General features: G+C 34.2%; 2 protein-coding genes across 2 annotated transcripts; one reads left to right on the top strand and one right to left on the bottom strand.

Annotated features, from left to right (window-relative positions):
• The first annotated feature begins 882 nt into the window (after positions 1-882).
• On the top strand, positions 883-11,331 carry LOC122581407 (probable LRR receptor-like serine/threonine-protein kinase RFK1). The gene is made up of 24 exons (XM_043753635.1): positions 883-972; positions 1,890-2,064; positions 2,150-2,221; positions 2,313-2,381; positions 2,462-2,533; positions 2,621-2,692; positions 3,349-3,420; positions 3,609-3,680; positions 3,771-3,842; positions 4,611-4,682; positions 4,773-4,844; positions 5,424-5,492; positions 5,574-5,639; positions 5,714-5,776; positions 5,976-6,023; positions 6,155-6,198; positions 6,963-7,351; positions 7,648-7,843; positions 8,009-8,155; positions 8,624-8,742; positions 9,154-9,364; positions 9,678-9,915; positions 10,351-10,501; positions 10,752-11,331. Exons 1-24 carry the CDS (start codon positions 912-914, stop codon positions 11,115-11,117), a joined length of 2,988 nt encoding a protein of 995 aa, XP_043609570.1. The 5' UTR covers positions 883-911; the 3' UTR covers positions 11,118-11,331.
• A 146-nt stretch (positions 11,332-11,477) lies between these two features.
• Positions 11,478-16,308, bottom strand: LOC122581638 (transcription termination factor MTERF2, chloroplastic). The gene is made up of 6 exons (XM_043753883.1): positions 15,668-16,308; positions 14,494-14,902; positions 13,624-13,839; positions 13,241-13,348; positions 12,428-12,702; positions 11,478-11,873 (listed from the first exon to the last, which is right to left on the bottom strand). Exons 1-6 carry the CDS (start codon positions 16,258-16,260, stop codon positions 11,591-11,593), a joined length of 1,884 nt encoding a protein of 627 aa, XP_043609818.1. The 5' UTR covers positions 16,261-16,308; the 3' UTR covers positions 11,478-11,590.
• Positions 16,309-18,825: the final 2,517 nt, after the last annotated feature.

Genomic DNA, 18,825 nt, shown 5'->3' with positions numbered 1-18,825 from the left:
TTTTTCACATTGTTCACCACTTTCTCAATATTATAATGGGCGGTTAAAAGAAACAGAATAGGTTAACTGGTATCGGTTAACCGGTTATTATTAATCGAAATCGGTTAGATAGGTTCTAGTTTTAAAACCTAGAAACCGGTTATTAACCGGTACAAGTTAACCGTAATCGATTATTACTGTTTCAAAAAATAACCGAAACCAATTATTAAAATTAATAACCGAAATCGGTTAACCGCTTCTTACACCTCTAGTTAAGGGTCCCATTATGTCCCGAACTGGCCCAGATGATATGGTCAACCCATAAGCCCAGCCAAACCATTTATCCACCATGAAACCCGGACTTTACATGCATCCAGCTGCAATATCTATCTTTTTTAGGCCCATGAAGCTTTTATATATACACTCCATAGTAACCTTGAAAAGAATATACAGTAGTCAGCAGTTTGCAAGTGCAAGTTGTTGTAGAATACTGCATGTTGGACAATTTAGTATCCATATCGTTGTCAAGGGGTATTTATATAAGACGGAATGAATTCATATTCATAATATATATATATATATATATATACACGCAATCTAAGTCAAACAATGCCCACTTGATAGATATGAACACATGCATGTTTCTTTCATTCATGTCGCCGGATCCAACTGCATAATTTTTTTCTCACAGCTGTTGACTTTCTCTAATTTTAACTCTATATGTATATATATATATATATATAATATAATACTTAATGATGATAATGATGTAAATTTTAAAACCAAGAAACCAACAACTTAACTATTGTACTATGAATAAATCATTTAATTGGCTGCTTATATCATATGTATACGTTTTCTAACTAACAAGTCAAACCCATTTTTTCCTTGTGTCTAGTATGGAGTTGACAAAACAAGATTTACTACTTTTGATGTTTATGTCATTATTTGTGCAGTTCAAGTTTGCTGAATCGGTTGTGCCACAACAGGAAGGTAACTTTTGTTTTTACAGTGAAGAGTGCTAATACTTTTGGTGATTTGGTGATCATATATAGATATAGATATATTTATATGTGATCCATTAGTTTTAGACCATCTTTATGTAAGCTTGTGTGATTTGTCTCGGCTGTGGAGAAGTTTTTACATAGCCTTAGGTGGTTACATACATTAGTGGAAATACTTTATGAGTCATGTAGGGTAATGATTTAGATCACCTTATTTCAGAAAAGGTGAATTTAGGTTGTATGATTTAAGTAAGTTAGTTTAATAAGGAAACCAACCTAGCCGGATCGCCCATTTTGACACCTTTTGTTATGTTTATGGGTAAATTAGAAGATGGTAAGTTATAAATAAGAATGGAGTCAATGTTAGATAAAAAAAAAAAAAAAGACCTGCGACGATTGGTACATTTCTTGGTCTTTTACCAAATAAAAGATATAAGATCAAAGATTGTTTTCATGGCAACCAAAAACCCGACTAAACATGTTATGCGTTTTCATGTTGTAGCCAAAAAAATCACAGGGCTAGGCGTGAAGTTTCCTTGTTTTTTGCTGATGTGAGTTAATCAAATCACAAGGTTTGAACTGTGATTTGGTCAACTAACAGGGTTTGATTGTGTTTACTCAACTTGCAGGTTTTGAACTGCATATAAGTTAACTCGCAGGCCAAATCCTGCGGTTAAATAACTATACAAAAATTCATTATTTCGGTTTATTCAACCTTATCATCTTGTATTTTGTTTAAATTGGAATTTCTTAATTTGTTAAAATGTGGTATTGTGTGGTTAGACCCGTTATTTGGTCAACCCTGGTAAGAGGCTTGTAACGTTTTTCGCTCCCTAGGCCTTTATTAAACCACCGCATGTCACTTACATGATGTTCACAAAGTGTTTGTCTGTTAATTTGATTCAGTGGCAGCAGTTAAAAGCATTCTTACGACAATGGGTGCAACTAGTTGGAGTTTCAACGGTGACACTTGCAATCTTGATCTCATTCTTGAAGTGCCAATAATCTCTCAGGAAGCTAATGCCAGTATTGGATGCGATTGCAGTATCACCAACAGCTCGGATTGTCATGTTGTCAGGATGTATAGTACTCTTGTCTTAAACAAACCGCATTATCAAATTTATATCACCATTTTCTTTACGCTTATATATCTTTCCTATATACAGAACAATGAAGTTTTATAGTCTTGCTGGTGTTCTTTCACCTGAATTGATGAAACTTCCCTACCTCAAGTCAATGTGAGCTCATACATTATGAAGGAAAGAAAAACATAATTATGTTCAATTCTAACATATAAACGAGGCTGACCTATATTTGATATCATTGTAGTGACTTTGCTTACAATTACTTAAACGGTACAATACCACCAGAATGGGGTATGACACGTTTACAAGAAATGTGAGATTCCTTCTTATTATTCACATGGTTATCGGAACCTCTTCTATAGAAGCAACTTTGTAACATTAACCATAATGCAGTTCTGTTCTTGGTAATCGATTAACGGGTAAAATCCCACCTGAACTGGGGAATATTAGCACTCTCACAAAGCTGTAGGTGATCTTGATTTATTTTTTATTCCATCACGGTGAATTATTCTCGAAATCTTTGATGTATCTACATTTTTGTTTTGTTTGCAGGGACTGTGAGGGAAACTACTTTTCAGGAACCATTCCTTCTCAACTTGGGAGATTATACAATTTGAAATCTTTGTACGGTTTACTATTCTATTGATTATAAGTTTTCCCATATATATATATATTATATATATACGAGCATGGTACCCGCGCAATGCGGCGGTGGTGGTGGAAAAAACGGTCTAGTGGTGTCGGTGATGGTACTATTGGTGGTGGTAGTGTCAAGTGGTGTAGGTGGAAATTTTTAAAAGATAAAGTCTTAAAGTGTTAAGTATTAAAATAAGGGTTTATGGTGTAAATTAATTCTTTGAGGGCAAAGTTGTTAATTTATAAAACTCTTTCCATATTGGGTTTTTATTAAGGGGCAATTTAGTAATTTCGTATGTGACATATGAGTAACTATTTCTATTTTGAAAGGGGTGCATAATCTTTATAAAGGAGTATAGATATATATATGGAAAATGATTTATGATGTCAACATCATCTTTGCTGGATGATGTTGCTCTCACAAACTCACTTAAATCATTTTCTACGCATGTCAAAAAGCCCCCATGATTTTAATGGTTTGTGAGAGCAACATCATCCAAGATAACATCATCCAAGTTATCCCCATATATATATATATCTTTTCCCATCGATTGTACTTGTTCGAATTTCTGAGTTAAGTTGGTTTAGTTTACTATTGTTTCACAAAAAAAAAAAAAAAAGATTTACTATTGTTTAAATTTCAGGATGCTGTCCTCCAATCAGTTTACAGGGACGTTGCCAGCGGCTCTTGGTGATCTAAGAAACTTAACAAATTTGTAACTATTTCACATTCTAGCCATATAGTCTTCCCTTACTCCCAAAATGCTACATTTCTAAAAATTTTTACCTTAGAATTGATTAGTTTTCAAAGTTTAACTTAATAGATAATATAAGATTCAACTATAACGATTTCACCAATTTTGTTTTAATATTGGAACCAATATATCTTTCTTCTGAAATACAGCAGGATAAATGATTGCAACTTCAGTGGGTACATACCTGATTTCATACAGAACTGGAGAGACCTCACAAGACTGTAAGATTACTAATCGTTCGTACGGATTAAATGAATTATCTCATTACATCATGTATATATTCTTATTGATCATATTTGTTCTTTCTTAAGTGAAATGGTTGCGAGTGGACTGAAGGGACCCATTCCTTCAAGTGTATCTTCCCTTGAGAGTTTAACCGACTTGTAAGTAAAAAACCTCTTCTAATATTTCCAACTACATTAGCACATCTGCAGTGGCGGCTTAAGGTTTTTGGAGGCCTCAGACGAGATCAATTTTGGGGGCCTAGTTCATTACCATATAAACTAAAGTAAAAAAAAAGTAGCTCATCTTTTGTTATTGAACTACAAATAATAAAAAAAATATGCAGATATTGATGCAAAAATAAAAAAGACATTACTGCAATACAAATTATGTAAGGATACTCAATCCAAAATTCAAACACTAAGTCTAATATACAAAATTATGAGGCCTTAAAAATTTGGAGGCATAAAGCGATCACCTAGTCTCATAGTACTGTTGAGCTACCTCTGCACATGTTCTCCTTGAAGCAACTAGCAAGTAGAGGTGGCAAGGCAAAATAGTGGGTTGGGTAATGGGTCAACATAGGTCAACACAGGAATCAGTTGAGTTGCACTCAAACACTTTTTTGTCCCTTTTTGATTTCCTCAATAAATAATTTGCCTCAGTTAATTTTTAAAAAAAAAAAAAAAACAGAATTGTATGGTAATATTTTGAATCGTTGAATAAATGTAATCCAGACTTATACTTCTAGTAGACCATGGGGGACATTTAGATCATTTAACGGCTTAGCGCATATTCCTTTTAGATATATTAAATGATTTGACCGGTTTGAGATAGCATTATTTCTTAGTCGATCCATTAAATGGACGAAATGGCAGCCTCTAGTTTTCATGGCCAAGTTGATTATCTAGCCGTGTCATGTATTTCAGGAGGATTGGTGACTTGCCTGGACCAGCACAGGGATTTCCTCAAATTAACAATGCCAGTGGATTAATAAGATTGTACGTACAAATTTCTAATTATACTTTATAGGTGTAGTGAGTATTATGTTTAGGCGTACAGCTTTTGACAAGCTTCATTGTTGGTTTTAGGGTATTGAGAAATTGCAACATTTCAGGAGAATTGCCTGCCTATGTTTGGCAACTCAGGGAACTGGAATTGTTGTAAGTATACAAGAAATGCTTATTTTATTTACCTTTCAATATAAATTGTGGAAATGGTAACTGAAATGTTGCAAGTACGAACTCAATTTAGGATAGTCATTACCGTGAACAAAAGTCATTATGTTGAACATCTGACTAATATAATGAGAGTAGATGACTTTGAAGATTGTGTTATAAACAGTTTCGACCCACTTATGAATGGGTCGATACAGTTTTTGAATGATCTAGAATGTCTCATAGAGGTTAAATAAATAAAATGAAAATGAAACGTGTTCCCATTGGGATATACCACCTGAGTTATGTTAGACTCGAAACAAGATTATTGTAATATTTTTGATCTAATATAAGTTTTCAAATCAAGTTGGAATACTTAAACTTCAAAATTTTGCATAAAAGTGTTCTGGTCTAACTGACCTTACTCATATATAGTTTCCTGTTTTGATCTCGCCACTTTTGTCACTTCTAGTCATATAAGAGAATCCTGTGGGATTTCAATTCTGTTTCGATTGTATGAATTGATGTCCCTTTAACTATAATCGATTGTATGAATCCTGTGGGATTTCAATTCTGTTTTGATAGGGACGTAAGCTATAACAGGCTGGTAGGCGGAATATCTCCAAACATCATAGGGAGGAGCTTGAGATTTGTGTAAGTGCAATTATATTAAGTTTAGCCAGTCAAATTCGGGATAAACTTGGCTCATCTAAAATATAATGCTTCTCTGAATAGGTTTTTAACGGGTAACATGCTAACTGGAGACATACCAGACTCGCTATTGATAAATGGAGCGAGCATGTAAGTTAAATTCTGAATGATTATGTTTATCGCTTATAGTTATCAAAAAACTGACAGATACTTTTGATATATAGTGACCTCTCCTACAACAATTTTACATGGCAAGGACCTAATCGACCCTCATGTCGACAAAACACGTATGGATGCTTTTCTTGCTCAGTATTATATTTAGCAGGTGTTTGGATGTGCATTCCAAACACCCTTTTAGCAAACACTTGTAGTATTCCCTGGGGTTACTCTTTGGTGACTGGGCTCTCTTGCTCTTGTCGAATCGAGGAGCCTGTGCAAATCCAAGTTATACTATTAACTAACTCATTGCTTTGTAACTTTTATCAGGAATACATACATCAACTTGTTTAAAAGCTCTTCAACAGGGAACCCATTGTAAGACAGTTGTAGTTATTAATATGCCTATAGTTGTAATTTTACTAATTTGTTAAGTCATGAAGAGATACTCAAGTTCTTTTGTTCTTGGCATATGATGTTGATTGCTTTTTAATGTATACTATTAACAGACAGGACATACTTGCATGCAGAGATGATATCAAATGTCCAAGATGTAAGTAATTTTACCAAAGCATATTAGTATTTATTAGATATTTGTGCTTCAGATATATATTAGGGTATGTTTATTGCTATTAGGATTAATATCAATATAGATCATTTGGGCTGTGGTGGATTGAATCAAGTATTATGACATAGGAAGATCACTTATCTCTCCAAACTGTAATCATTATCGTGTTTTTTTAGTTTAGTATCACTCTGGTGTTATAAAATAGGTTGCACCGTCAAAAATTCTTCTTTTTGTTTCTCAATGAACTTGTCGCTAACGCTATGTGAAGATCAGATGCTAGGATAGTTAGGTGAATAGACAACTTTTGCAATTCAAAGAATTATTGCTGTATATACAGATCATTGTCAACTTTATTCCTATTAACTGAGCCGAGAAAGAGGTGGACAAATGTAATTATAACTGAGTCGATTTGGGTTACTATTTATAATCTGGAGCTGAAATAATTATTGAATTGATGTACTTTTTGTAATCATATCTGACACACTGATTATAAAGCTTGTACAGATAGTGTTTAACCTAACCTGATCAGAGCTCTTTTTAACTTATTCAAATATTAACCGCTATCCAACCCACCCATTTTGCCACCTCTAAAGATATGGTTTACTTTTGAGATTAAGTAGAGTAACTTCAACTTCAGATTAGTATGAGTATTTTAAGCAAAAAGATAACAATTTTAACATTAATCTTACTGTGATACTAATACCACCAAATTGATGTCGTTCCTCTCAACGTTATTTCATCTATCGCAGATGAATGTTCAATGCATGTTAATAGTGGTGGAAGTGATCTAACAATGAAAGAAAGTAATAGAGATGTTGTGTACGAAGGAGATGCAAATGTTGATGGTGGTTCATCTCGATTGTACATAAGCAATAGGAATTGGGGATTCAGTAGTACTGGTGACTTCATGGATGACAATGTTTACCAAAACACCCGATACATTTCAACGTTGGACAATTCAACAAGCCTATCTTCTGTTTACACAACTGCACGTCTCTCTCCACTTTCGCTTGTTTACTTTAGCCATTGTTTGGAAAACGGAGAATATGCTGTGAATCTACACTTTGCTGAAATACAGTTCAGTAATGATAGTACATATCGAAGCCTTGGCAAGCGAATTTTTGATATTTATATTCAGGTGATGAATATTGATGAGAGTGCTAAAATTAGGATGTTAAAATTCCATTCTATGTAACCATCGTTATTTTGCATTCCAAATTGATATAATTTTTTTAATAAAAAATAAAAAGTGTAAGATTAAAACTATCTTGGATCAGAATTTTCAGAGTTTGAGGGTTGTGATGTAAAAGTTGGTTACCCAAATTAGAATATAGATAAAATCTGGCTTCTTTTTATATAATTTAACCCTGTGAATGAATATGTGCATTCCCCCTGGTTAATAAAATGGCTAACGGGATCTTGTATGTAATGCAGGGGCAACTGGTTAAAAAAAACTTTAATATTGACGATGAGTCTAATGGAAGGGGAAACCCGGTGGTCATTCCGTTTAATGCTAGTGTAACAAATAACATTTTAGAGATACGCTTTTACTGGGCCGGTAAAGGGACAACACGCTTTCCAAGAAGAGGAGTTTATGGCCCCCTTGTATCAGCTATATCTGTCGACCCTTGTAAGTTGCCGTTTAAATGTAGTCTTTGGTCACCTGAAACAACATCAGGGATATGTTTTGTATTATATTGCTGTAGGTTAAGCTAGCAAATTACATGTGGTATATGGGTATCTAGTATTTTGATTCTTGACTAGGGAGCTTACATGGATGAACTCTTTGTGGCAGATTTCAAAACTTGTTCAGTTGGAGGGAAGAAAAATAAGAAAATCGCTTATGTTGGTATTGCTATAGGGGCGGCATGTCTTTTTTTGTTAGTGTTGGCCATAGTCTGGTGGAGACGCTCTTTAAAACACAATAAACGGAAAGATAAAGGTATGGATCAGTTACATTTTTAAGCAAGTCCGTCTTTTTTATTAACTGTATGCCCATAAATATAATATTACACAAGCTGCTATATAATCACAACTCGCAAGTATCAATTATCTATAATCCAAAAGTTTGGAAGTCCAATAATAACGTTATTTACAAAAGTTATGATGCACTTCTTGTCTTTTAAGGACCAATTGTGTAAAAGATTCTATTGTAGTTTTCAAAATTAATACGTGACATCTTTCCCAGTTCAACGATAAGTAGACTCTTCTTTTATAGGTGTAGAATCTTTCTTTTGAACACAGAGAGTTCATATTTGAATTTTAACCTGAAATATGTTCCCTTTTATCATTAAAGTTGATAACCGTATATTTGATAGAGCCATAGAGAGATAACAAGTTAGATGTATGTGATCGCATGTTCACAAAATGTATGCGTTATTTACTCATGCTGTAATCTTCTGTTGAGCAGTTTTGCAAGGAATGGAGTTTAAAACGATTTCATTTTCGTTAAAGCAATTAAAATCTGCCACTAGTAACTTCAATGTTACAAACAAGATAGGAGAAGGTGGTTTTGGCCCCGTTTATAAGGTAATACTATGGCACAAAATGATCACTCATATCTTGTGGTAACAGTTTGGACCCATTTATCAATCAATGGGTAAACTGGGGTTATGCATTGCCTCCTCGGGTTAAATGAGCTAAAATGAAAACGAGTTGAGTGGGTCAAGATGGTCAAGCCTGTCAAATGTGAACCAAAGTGTGTTCATAATGCATAAAACCTGGTAAACCGTTTTTATTGAAATATTCAGTGTAACAATATAGTTTTCGTATAAATTCTAGAAAAGAAAATACAAAGGGTGGTTGTTGCTTGGCCTCACCTGTTTCTAACCATACAAAAACTACACGCTTTGACCTGATAGGTGCACTGCTCATCATGGCGTTTTAATTCGATGTATATATTCTCAAGTTTTGTACTGTTTTGTGTATGGTTTGGTGCAGGGTACATTGTCTGATGGAACAGTTATTGCAGTAAAACAGCTTTCATCCCAATCAAGACAAGGGAATCGAGAATTCTTAAATGAAGTTGGCGTGATATCTTGTTTACAACACCCGAACCTTGTGAAGCTTCATGGATGCTGCATTGAAGGAGATCAGTTGATGCTCGTATACGAATACATGGAAAATAATAGCCTTTCCAATGCTTTGTTTGGTTAGTACACCCCCCCCCCCACCCCCCCCCCACCCCCGGCTCTTTCTCAAACAGTATACATACATGTCATATTTCACTATTATCAAAATTATACATTTAAACTGATTCAAGATCAAAATATAGTTTGTTTTGACCTTGTAAGGCATTTTTTTCTTAGGCTTTCTAAACTAGCATTCTGTACAGCAATTTGAACTGTGATGCACTTTTTGGATTTACATTTCCTTTTTAATTTTGAAGTCCATGTAATAAAATTGAAAAGTAAGTAAGTTTGTTTTTGTACATTTGTTACTAATAGTAACATTACGTTCTATAGGTTTGAATAACAGCGAGCTGAAGTTGGATTGGCCAATGAGGTTTAAGATTTGTATTGGTATAGCTAAAGGTTTAGCTTTTCTTCATGAAGAATCAAGGCTCAAAATTGTGCATAGAGATATCAAAGCTACTAATGTTCTTCTTGATAAAGACCTGAATCCGAAAATTGCAGACTTCGGGTTAGCAAGGCTAAGTGACGAGGACCAAACTCATGTCAGCACTCGTGTCGCAGGAACAATGTAATTCTTAAAATCTTTATCTGTTTGTTTTTGCCAATATCAACAAACTATTCGGGTTATATGTTTTATCGTTAATGTGCAAACGGGTTAAGCACAAGATTTAACTGAAAAAAACAAACTGTCAGATAGGTCAAGGAGTATGTGAAACAGGTTGAAACTCATTCGAATGCAATAATGCTTCTAACTGCCTTTATTAAATCTTAACTGTTGTAAGACAGTTTTTCAATCATGCTTCAGCTGGAAAAAGGGACTGATATGATTGAAAAATTGGACCGAACATGACCCATTTAGACCAATAGTAAGATTACGCGTATTGACCTGTTACACAACTTGGATATTTAGCCACCACTGCATTTCATCTTTAAGTAGATTATGGTTTTCAGTTGTCATAGCCTCTTTTTTTCCTATTTTAACGATACCTTGATTTATCTGTAGAGGATATATGGCACCGGAGTATGCACTATGGGGTTTCTTGAGTGACAAAGCGGATGTTTACAGCTTTGGGGTGTTGGCTTTGGAGATTGTGAGCGGAAAGAACAACACGAGTTATATTCCTGGTGATGGCTGTATATGTCTTTTAGATTGGGTATGTCAATTTCTCTTTCTAATAACACATTAACTGATTAAGGGATAATTACATTGAATAAGTTAACCATGGTGTGCATCATCGATCAAAGACATACACACCGTGGTTACATCACGACAAGGGTAAAAATATCCACCCATAAACTAATAAACTAGCATGTGGTTCTTCTAAAAAATAACAAGTTGGAATTAGTCTGTTGGACCTTAAAGTCATCTGAGATAGTCTTAAAAACGATATGGACATTTTGCAGGCTTGTCAGTTGCAAAATAGCAAAAACTACAAAGAGCTATTTGATGAGAAATTGGGTTCTCAAATCAACAAAGAAGAAGCGGAAATCGTGGTGAAAGTAGCTCTCTTGTGCACAAATGGTTCTCCGTCTATAAGGCCCATTATGTCAGAAGTAGTGAGTATGCTTGAAGGTCAAACATGTATCCCAGAGCTCGACCCAGAAACAAGTGGTTACTCGGAAGATTTGAGATTCAAAGCTATGAGAGACTTTCGCGAGGGAAAATACACTCAAACTCAAAGTCAATACTCTTCCACGGTTCAAACAGATCCAGCATTTTCAGTGTCCTCTTATGATCATTCTGAGGTTGACCCAGTCATCTCCAGATGATACAAAAGACTAGATCTTCGTTTATAGCATACCAAAAGTTTCAGACCAAATATAGAATCCGATCAAGCAACTCTTTAGTTTTGTAAAACCATTAACTTTTAGTTCATACAGTTGTGTAAATACGGTGCAAAATGTACTATAGACACTGTAAAGGGATTGCATCAAGAAAAAAAATTGTAATAATTAGCAAATAAATCTCTAACATATTAACAAAGATCCAAAAGCAAAACTAAATGGCTTAAAATAAGTTTTTGGCGTGTTTTTGTCAAACATCCAAAACTAAATCATGATGAGCATTGCCTAGAAAAAGATAACTAAAACCATGATTGATTTTAGTCAATAGATGAGAAACCACCAAGAAAAAAACGTATGATGAAAATAAATTGTACTAAAATTACATCTGACAAACCATTATATACAAATATACATAATATATATGCTAGCCATGAAATACATCACTAATAATTGAAAAGTCAATTCACTATTTCATCTACAGAAAATTCATCTTCAAGTTCATTTTCTGAAAAGTCATCATCAATTTCATCCTCTTCAGAGTTATCAGTTGCAGATTCTACATCTATGTTGTTGGAGAATCCAGATTCGAACATTTTGCGCCTTTGAATCGCGACCTCTACCTTTTTAAGAAATTCCTCATCTGTGCTTGAGAGCATGTAACGAAGCTTAAAATTTACATGATTATCCATGAGAATCTTGTGCCGGGGTATAATTCGACCTTCAAGAGAATAGCTAAAAAAACTGCAAAAAAAAGCCTTACCTTCATCAATGTGTTGGATCAATCACCTTTAAGATACTTTTGCTCAAATACATCACATGTCCATATTAATCAAAATCTTAAAAAAAGCAACTCATTTGATGTTCAAAGCCAAAGTGCATTTCATCGTACTACAGAGTAAAACACTCTCCCATGGAATCTAAGCAAACCAAACAAAACAATTTGACAACTAGAGGATGCAATTTCAACCCATTTACTTATATCCGGGTCAAATATGGGTTAGGTTTTATCTGAAAGCGGTCCAAGGTTAAAGAAAATGCTAAGAAGTGGGTTGAAAGTTGTCAAAACTCAAAAGAGGAGTATTTTCAATACATAAAAGCTTTTAAAACATTATTATTCAAAATTTCAAAGTGTTCCCAACCCGCCCGATCCTACCCACCTCCACCAATGGCAACCCCTTATTTAACCCACCCAACCCACTCATTTTGGTACCTCTGATGACACTTGAAACAAACTATCAGTTTTGTGCAAGCAATACTACTTTAACAGGTATATAATATTTAGATCTAGAGTATACCGTGGAAATTCAATGAGATCACTCAGAGGGCGGACCATGGTTCTTCTTAGATATCGATATTTTGGGCGAAGGATGTCAATATTGTACCGAAGCAACATAGGGAAATCTGCAATCATAGCACCTAAAGTTGTAATATCTATGCCAATAGACAAAAAGTATTTGACATTAGGGTCCAACTTCTTTGATATGCTGCATCCCAAGAGCTCCGGCCCCAACCCTATCACCTTTCCAATGTCTGTCCGGGAAACTCCAGCTTTCGTCAACAAAAATATTACCTGCCACATTTTAGCCAAACAATGTCCATAAACCAAGTAGAGGTAGAAAAAGAGCAGATAAATGACATGGCAAAACAAATATTTATGGAATCGATCACGTTAGTTAACCCGAAAAACTTTCTTTTTCCATCCAAATACTTTGTTCTTTAATATATAATCAGCGTATCATGTACAATTATAAAAGCATTTGAACCCCTTTAACCCATTTGACTAGTTTCCTTGAACACAACTATATTTATATTATCCGTGTGACCCCCTTAGACATATAACAATAGCACAATATAAGTTTTTGACAGTAAAAGAGTTGAAATTGCTGCCTCTAATACAAAGATCTTTGGTAACCATCAATATAGTTGATGTTTGACTGCATAGTCTAGTTTTTTGCATGTTCACAGTTCACACTTTTACCGTGCCCTTCATGCTATTCCTGGTTTTAGGGAGTGCAGAAGGCAAGTTATATGACAAAAAGAATAATAATTATAATAATTTTACAGAATCGTATACCAGAGAAGCAAAAAGAAAGGGTGTTGGTATATACCACAGGCCGTATCTTCTTGTATAGGCTATATGTTAGTAATGATGGAAACTTGACAAGCATACTGGCAATTCCACTTTCTTGAACGCCTATATCACGAAAGAATTGCACCTTCAAGTTTAAAAGTTAAAATGTCAATAAAATTATAGAAAAAAGATTTGAAACAATAAATAGCTTCATTTGTGAGCAAATATAGTAACCATAACTATAGTGAGCAAATATCTAAAACTTCATTTGTTATACCGCTTCATTCAAACATAAAAACAACCTTTTCCATGCATAGACTATGTATCTTCATTTTGAACCAAAAAGTCAAGTTTTAACTTTCAGTTTTCAAAAAGGGATAAAGAGTAATAATATTTTATCTAAAGAAATAACAATCATACCTTTTGAACAATATTGGTCTCCAAGTCAAAACAAAAGACCATGGGCTTAACAGTAAGAATTCTCCTCATACCACCTCGAGAAATTCCAAGATAATAGAGGTACTTAACAAGAGGCTTCCATCTTTCTTCAATGCTACATCCCATTAATTGTGGTCTAAATGCAAGTAATCTCCCGACATCTTCATTACCAAGTCCAAATTCCTTTAGGTATGCAACCTGAAACCAGAGTGTATTGTACTCATTCATTTATCAGTATTACTCTACAGAAAGTAAAGACCACTATTGGTTCTATGCCAACAATTTAACTATACAGTTTGATCACTTCCACATAATCCAATTAGTAAGAACAGCACAAAAGATTTCATGTAGATCTCCAATCGAAAGATTAGGTTGTTCAACTTTATAGTTAAAGTTTACCACTTTACGCGGACATAGAGACTACAGCATAAGGAAATAAATACTTCCACATAGGATATGTATAAAGAAAAAATAAACTAGAGGTGGTAACTTTGACCCATTTACTTAAGAACGGATTGATATGGGTTCTGTTTTATCTCTAATGGGATCACAAGAGTCAAATACCAAGCGGGCAAAGTTGCCAAAGGTCTGTAACTCTGTTTATAGTGCCTATAAGGCTATAACCTCAACAATCATTTTATTTAAAAAATAACATTAATATTATACTAATATTACTTTTATAATCATAGTTAAGACGCTTACTGTCTTTAAAATGTAATATTTCGAATATTACGTCAACCTACCCTGGCCCGACCCATTTTCACTCATTACCTACACCCTCAGTCTGCATATTAAATTATTAATCCACATTTTAACTATAAATGCATGACTTGAACAATAAAACTTGAATACCTTTTCATTCATTTCCTCAAGGGTATAGAACCCAAGCACTTTGGGGAAGTCAAAAACCATAGTCCCAAAATCTTTCTCATTCATACCCATATCAAAGTAAAAACTCATGCGAGTTTTCAGTTCCTCCATGCTAAAAGTCAACAACTCGGGACACCTACTAACAATATAACCCATCCACTCCCTTTTAACCCCATTTTTCTCCAAACACCAAACAATATCATCCAACTCTTCAATGTTGCGTTCTAATACATTTTCTCCAGCTCTAAGTAATGCAACCCCTATAAATCTCCCAGTCACATGAATTGACTTGAGCCAGTCTGCAGTATTCCTGATCGATTCAATATTCCCTCTTGAATTGCAAATTAGCTTCCCAATTTGGGGATATGACAATCCGTTGTGTTTAAGCCACCTACAAGATTACAAATCCCTTCAGGCAAAAATATTTCCCATATGCAAATTGGCACCATATTGGTCTATCCTTACATGATGAAGGACAACCTAACCTTATGCAAGGAAAACTCAACATCATAAAAACATCAAAGTGAAAAAAGATTGTAAATATGATGCTTTTTAGATAATTTGCAGTAGCTACTTCACAATATCATTGAAACTGAAAATTTAGTATAACAAAGTAGAAAGTTGAAAAATAAAAAAATAAAATCTAATGTGAGACCTAATAAATTTCACGTGGTCTAATCAATATTCAAGTGGCCGTTTCCAGACACTTCCTTGGCTAATACAAGGCGTTAACCCAGAAAGGTTTCAAACCAAGGATAATGTGAGACCTTCATGACGTCTTACTCTGAGGATGTTTACTTTCTTGACAAGGATGATATGTGAATAAGAATGTATACGAGCTTTACTACATCTAAGCCAACCATCTCAAGGTAGCTTAATGGTAAGGCATCCGCAAGGTCTTGGAAAGACCAAGGCCCCTAGATAAAACACCTTGGGATGGCCAGGAAAAATCCCAAAAACGGCCATGGAAGTATCAATTAGACCACATACGTCGGAGCCAAAAGCACTCGACTTTTTCCAACGTAACCTAAACAGAAATCCATCTCCCTATTTAACTACATTTAAGCTAAGGCATCTATTTGAGTAAATAAACTATACACTAAAATTAAACACAGGCATAAAATATAGTAGTAGCATGTATTCAAAATCTATAAACCTTATCAAAGGAACAACATTTGAGGTTTCCAAGCAGGCTTTAGCACGAACATTAAACGAAGAATTCGCAAATTCAGGCAAACGTTTCAAGGCAGCAGCTTGAATCATAACATAATCAATAAAAACCGGAAACAATCTCGAAGCAAGATTATTCGTATAAGTAATCCCAAATCTGCCTTTTCTTATCATAAATTCTTTAAAAATCTCAACTGTCACTTCCCTTCTTATCTCAAGTGCTCTCATAATCACTTCATAATCATCATCATTATTATTATTAATAACATCTTTAATTTCTGGCTGAGATTGAAGATAAATTGAGCCCGGAAATTGCGGGGTTTTCTTTCTTGACATGGATAAGTCCAAAAGCTTTGAAATTTCTTCATTATTGTAAGAAGGCCCATTTGGGTTTTGGAGTAATGTGGATTTGGCGTTGTGGGTTCGAAGGATTTTGTCGTGGTTAAGAGAGGAGGCAGAAATGGGTCGCGTGTGGCGGCGCGTGAAGGGTATGGAAGATGTTGAGGAAATGGGGCACCGGTGGAGGGTTTGGAAGCAGTGGTGGTGGTGGTAGTGGTTGTGTTGGGAGTGGCAAGACATTATTGTTTTTTGGATAAGAGTCGGTCGTCACAAAGTCGTATTGTTTTAACATTTGGTTTCGAGTAATAACGTAAATGAACCGAAACATGAACAGTTCAGTAGAAAGTTTCGTTCGTTTAGTATGCACACAACTTTTGTTCGTTCACTTATGTTCATGAACACAAACAAACGGACAAGAACAAACCATTATGTTCGTTTATCCGTTCGTGAACCGTTCATTAATCTAAACGAACGAACATAAACAAACTCTCGTTCGTGTTCGTTCAGTTCGTTTACAGCCCTAGTTTTGAGACGTTGTTGATTGGTGACAGGGTTATGCATTAGTCGAATCGAGCATTTGATATGGATATAAAAAATGTATGCTTGGATCGAAGGGTAGCCTTATCGATTCAATATCATCTAAACAAGTTATGTTGCTCGGATGTGATCGAACAAAAAAAAGTTTATTATGTGCAATTTTTTATAAAAAAAATATATTCACTTCGATCAAATTAATTTGAAAATTAATATGTCAAAAGTTCTATTATTTATCGATTGTTATTGATTTGGAGTTTTTTTTTTTTTAAGTAAATGAGATAGAGTTAAAATGTTGGACTTAATTAAAATATAAATTTATTGTAGCTCAAATAACTTTTTCAGTACATAGGGCCTACATACGGACAATGAGGGCGATAGCCCTGAGCAACATTCTAACTAAGAACAATAATTGTAGTCCTAATGTCTTATCAAATGTCAACATGTGTAGTATATAGAATACAAGTTATAGATATACTCTACAACATTAGTAGGACATAATCTTAAGGTCTATAACAAGAACCGTAGACTATGCATACTAGATAAAGTTATTGCCCTTACAAACTACTCGTATTTTATTAATAAAAAAAATAAAAATACAAGTATACAATTTACTTTGGGCGTTACTCATAAGAACTACACTAAAACAAACATTTAGTATACCTCCTATATATAAACTATATTCTTGTTAAAACTATTAGAAACTTCTAACCTTTTTGCAAAACATATAACAACTTCTAAAGCAAAACAAAGTACCTACATTTATCTTAATCTTTACACCACTCAATATCGTCATCATCACCAATAGTCGTCTCCATCATCAACCGTCCCCGCCACCACATGATCTTTGTAAACGTCGTCCATATTAATTTACGCCATCTAAGCCTTAACAATTAAAATAATTACATTTATATCATTTATCTACACTACTTGACGTCGCCACAACTACCACCGGTCGCCGCCACCACATTGATCGCCACATTGTGCAAACATCCATCTATGGTATACTAAAACGTTCCCCCTATCCGCATTTTAAAGACAAGGAACTAAAATACAAAACATCGTTTTTTCTAAAAGCCCATATAATTTTATAAATTGTGAAGTGATCAAGTGAGAACCACCAAAGAACTATTTCTAAAGGTTACGTCCGTACCGTATCCAACCGCCACCATCTCTTGGATCACCGTCCATCAAATCCATATCATTCCTATATGCGTCCGGTGACAACCCCTTTAAAATAGATAAGGCAACGCCCATACTGTAATCCCACGTTTTCAACACGTAATCCATATGATTTTTTTAAAAAAATTTTTTCTTGTTTCGAATGGAATGGGGTTTTGTTAAAAATAAAATAAATTTTAAAATTCAAAAAATAAAAATTCAAAAAACATACCAAACAGGAGATATATGTCTGTAAAATTATAAAAAAATATAATGTTGGTTTTATGCTTTGTATGTATTTCTTATATTTACTTTTTTTGTAGAAACAAATTCGAAATATGCCTGTAATATTGAAAAAATTACATTGTATCATGGGTTGAGGTGACTACCTACATCGTCTCCCAAGCTAAATTCGTTTCTGTATCCAACACATTGGGTCAGGTTTTGTACGTATGTTTGCCATTTATATTTTTCATATCATTTTGACCCATTGAAAAGGTTTTTGTTACTTGTTAGCATATTTTTATGTCAATCTATTAACATGGTGATAATTCTCATTGATGGATAGATTCGTATTCATGATAGCGTTGAACTGCTAATTGTTGAAATACGAATAAAGATAGAATGCATTCAAGCGGGTTTGGCTTACTAACCAACACTTTGCTTTATTTATTGACATTAAGAGGATGAAAACTGATTATTTACTTGTCATATTAGCCCACAATCATGAAGCTATCTCACATCACATCTCATACTCTCTGAGTTCTTCAACAACTTTGACCCAAAAAAGTAAAAAATTATTACGGAGTAATATTATCCATTCCATTCACTTTTGTAAAAATTTAGCCCCATTCCGACATATTAATCATATCCCATAAGATTGTTTTAACTACATCAAAACTCAATTCACTTCAACATTACATTTAGGAGTCCACAATTAACCATAAGTACTAAAAAAACATTATAATTAATTGAGGTATAGATTAATTAGTAAAAAAATTGTTTATAGTTACAATAAGGGTCAAATACAATACAAATTATAATCAAACGAGATATGTCACCCAGACGTTGCCCCGAAAGAAATTATATTTATTATGTTCTATATATGTG

This window comes from Erigeron canadensis, chromosome 9 (genome assembly GCF_010389155.1).
Source record: "Erigeron canadensis isolate Cc75 chromosome 9, C_canadensis_v1, whole genome shotgun sequence".
Classification (NCBI taxonomy): Eukaryota; Viridiplantae; Streptophyta; class Magnoliopsida; order Asterales; family Asteraceae; genus Erigeron; species Erigeron canadensis.
This window is presented reverse-complemented; position numbering and strand designations above follow the sequence as displayed.

What these genes read in the sequence shown, in the direction of transcription:
- LOC122581407 (XM_043753635.1), top strand. Translation starts at nt 912, where the DNA reads ATGTTTATGTCATTATTTGTGCAGTTCAAGTTTGCTGAATCGGTTGTG. An exon ending in GGTTGTGCCACAACAGGAAG is followed by an intron (nt 973 to 1,889) that starts GTAACTTTTGTT and finishes AATTTGATTCAG; the next exon opens with TGGCAGCAGTTAAAAGCATT. An exon ending in GTTTTGGCCCCGTTTATAAG is followed by an intron (nt 8,743 to 9,153) that starts GTAATACTATGG and finishes GGTTTGGTGCAG; the next exon opens with GGTACATTGTCTGATGGAAC.
- LOC122581638 (XM_043753883.1), bottom strand. Translation starts at nt 16,260, where the DNA reads ATGTCTTGCCACTCCCAACACAACCACTACCACCACCACCACTGCTTC. An exon ending in AATGTTGTTCCTTTGATAAG is followed by an intron (nt 14,903 to 15,667) that starts GTTTATAGATTT and finishes GTAATCTTGTAG; the next exon opens with GTGGCTTAAACACAACGGAT. An exon ending in ACAAGAAGATACGGCCTGTG is followed by an intron (nt 12,703 to 13,240) that starts GTATATACCAAC and finishes AAAATGTGGCAG; the next exon opens with GTAATATTTTTGTTGACGAA.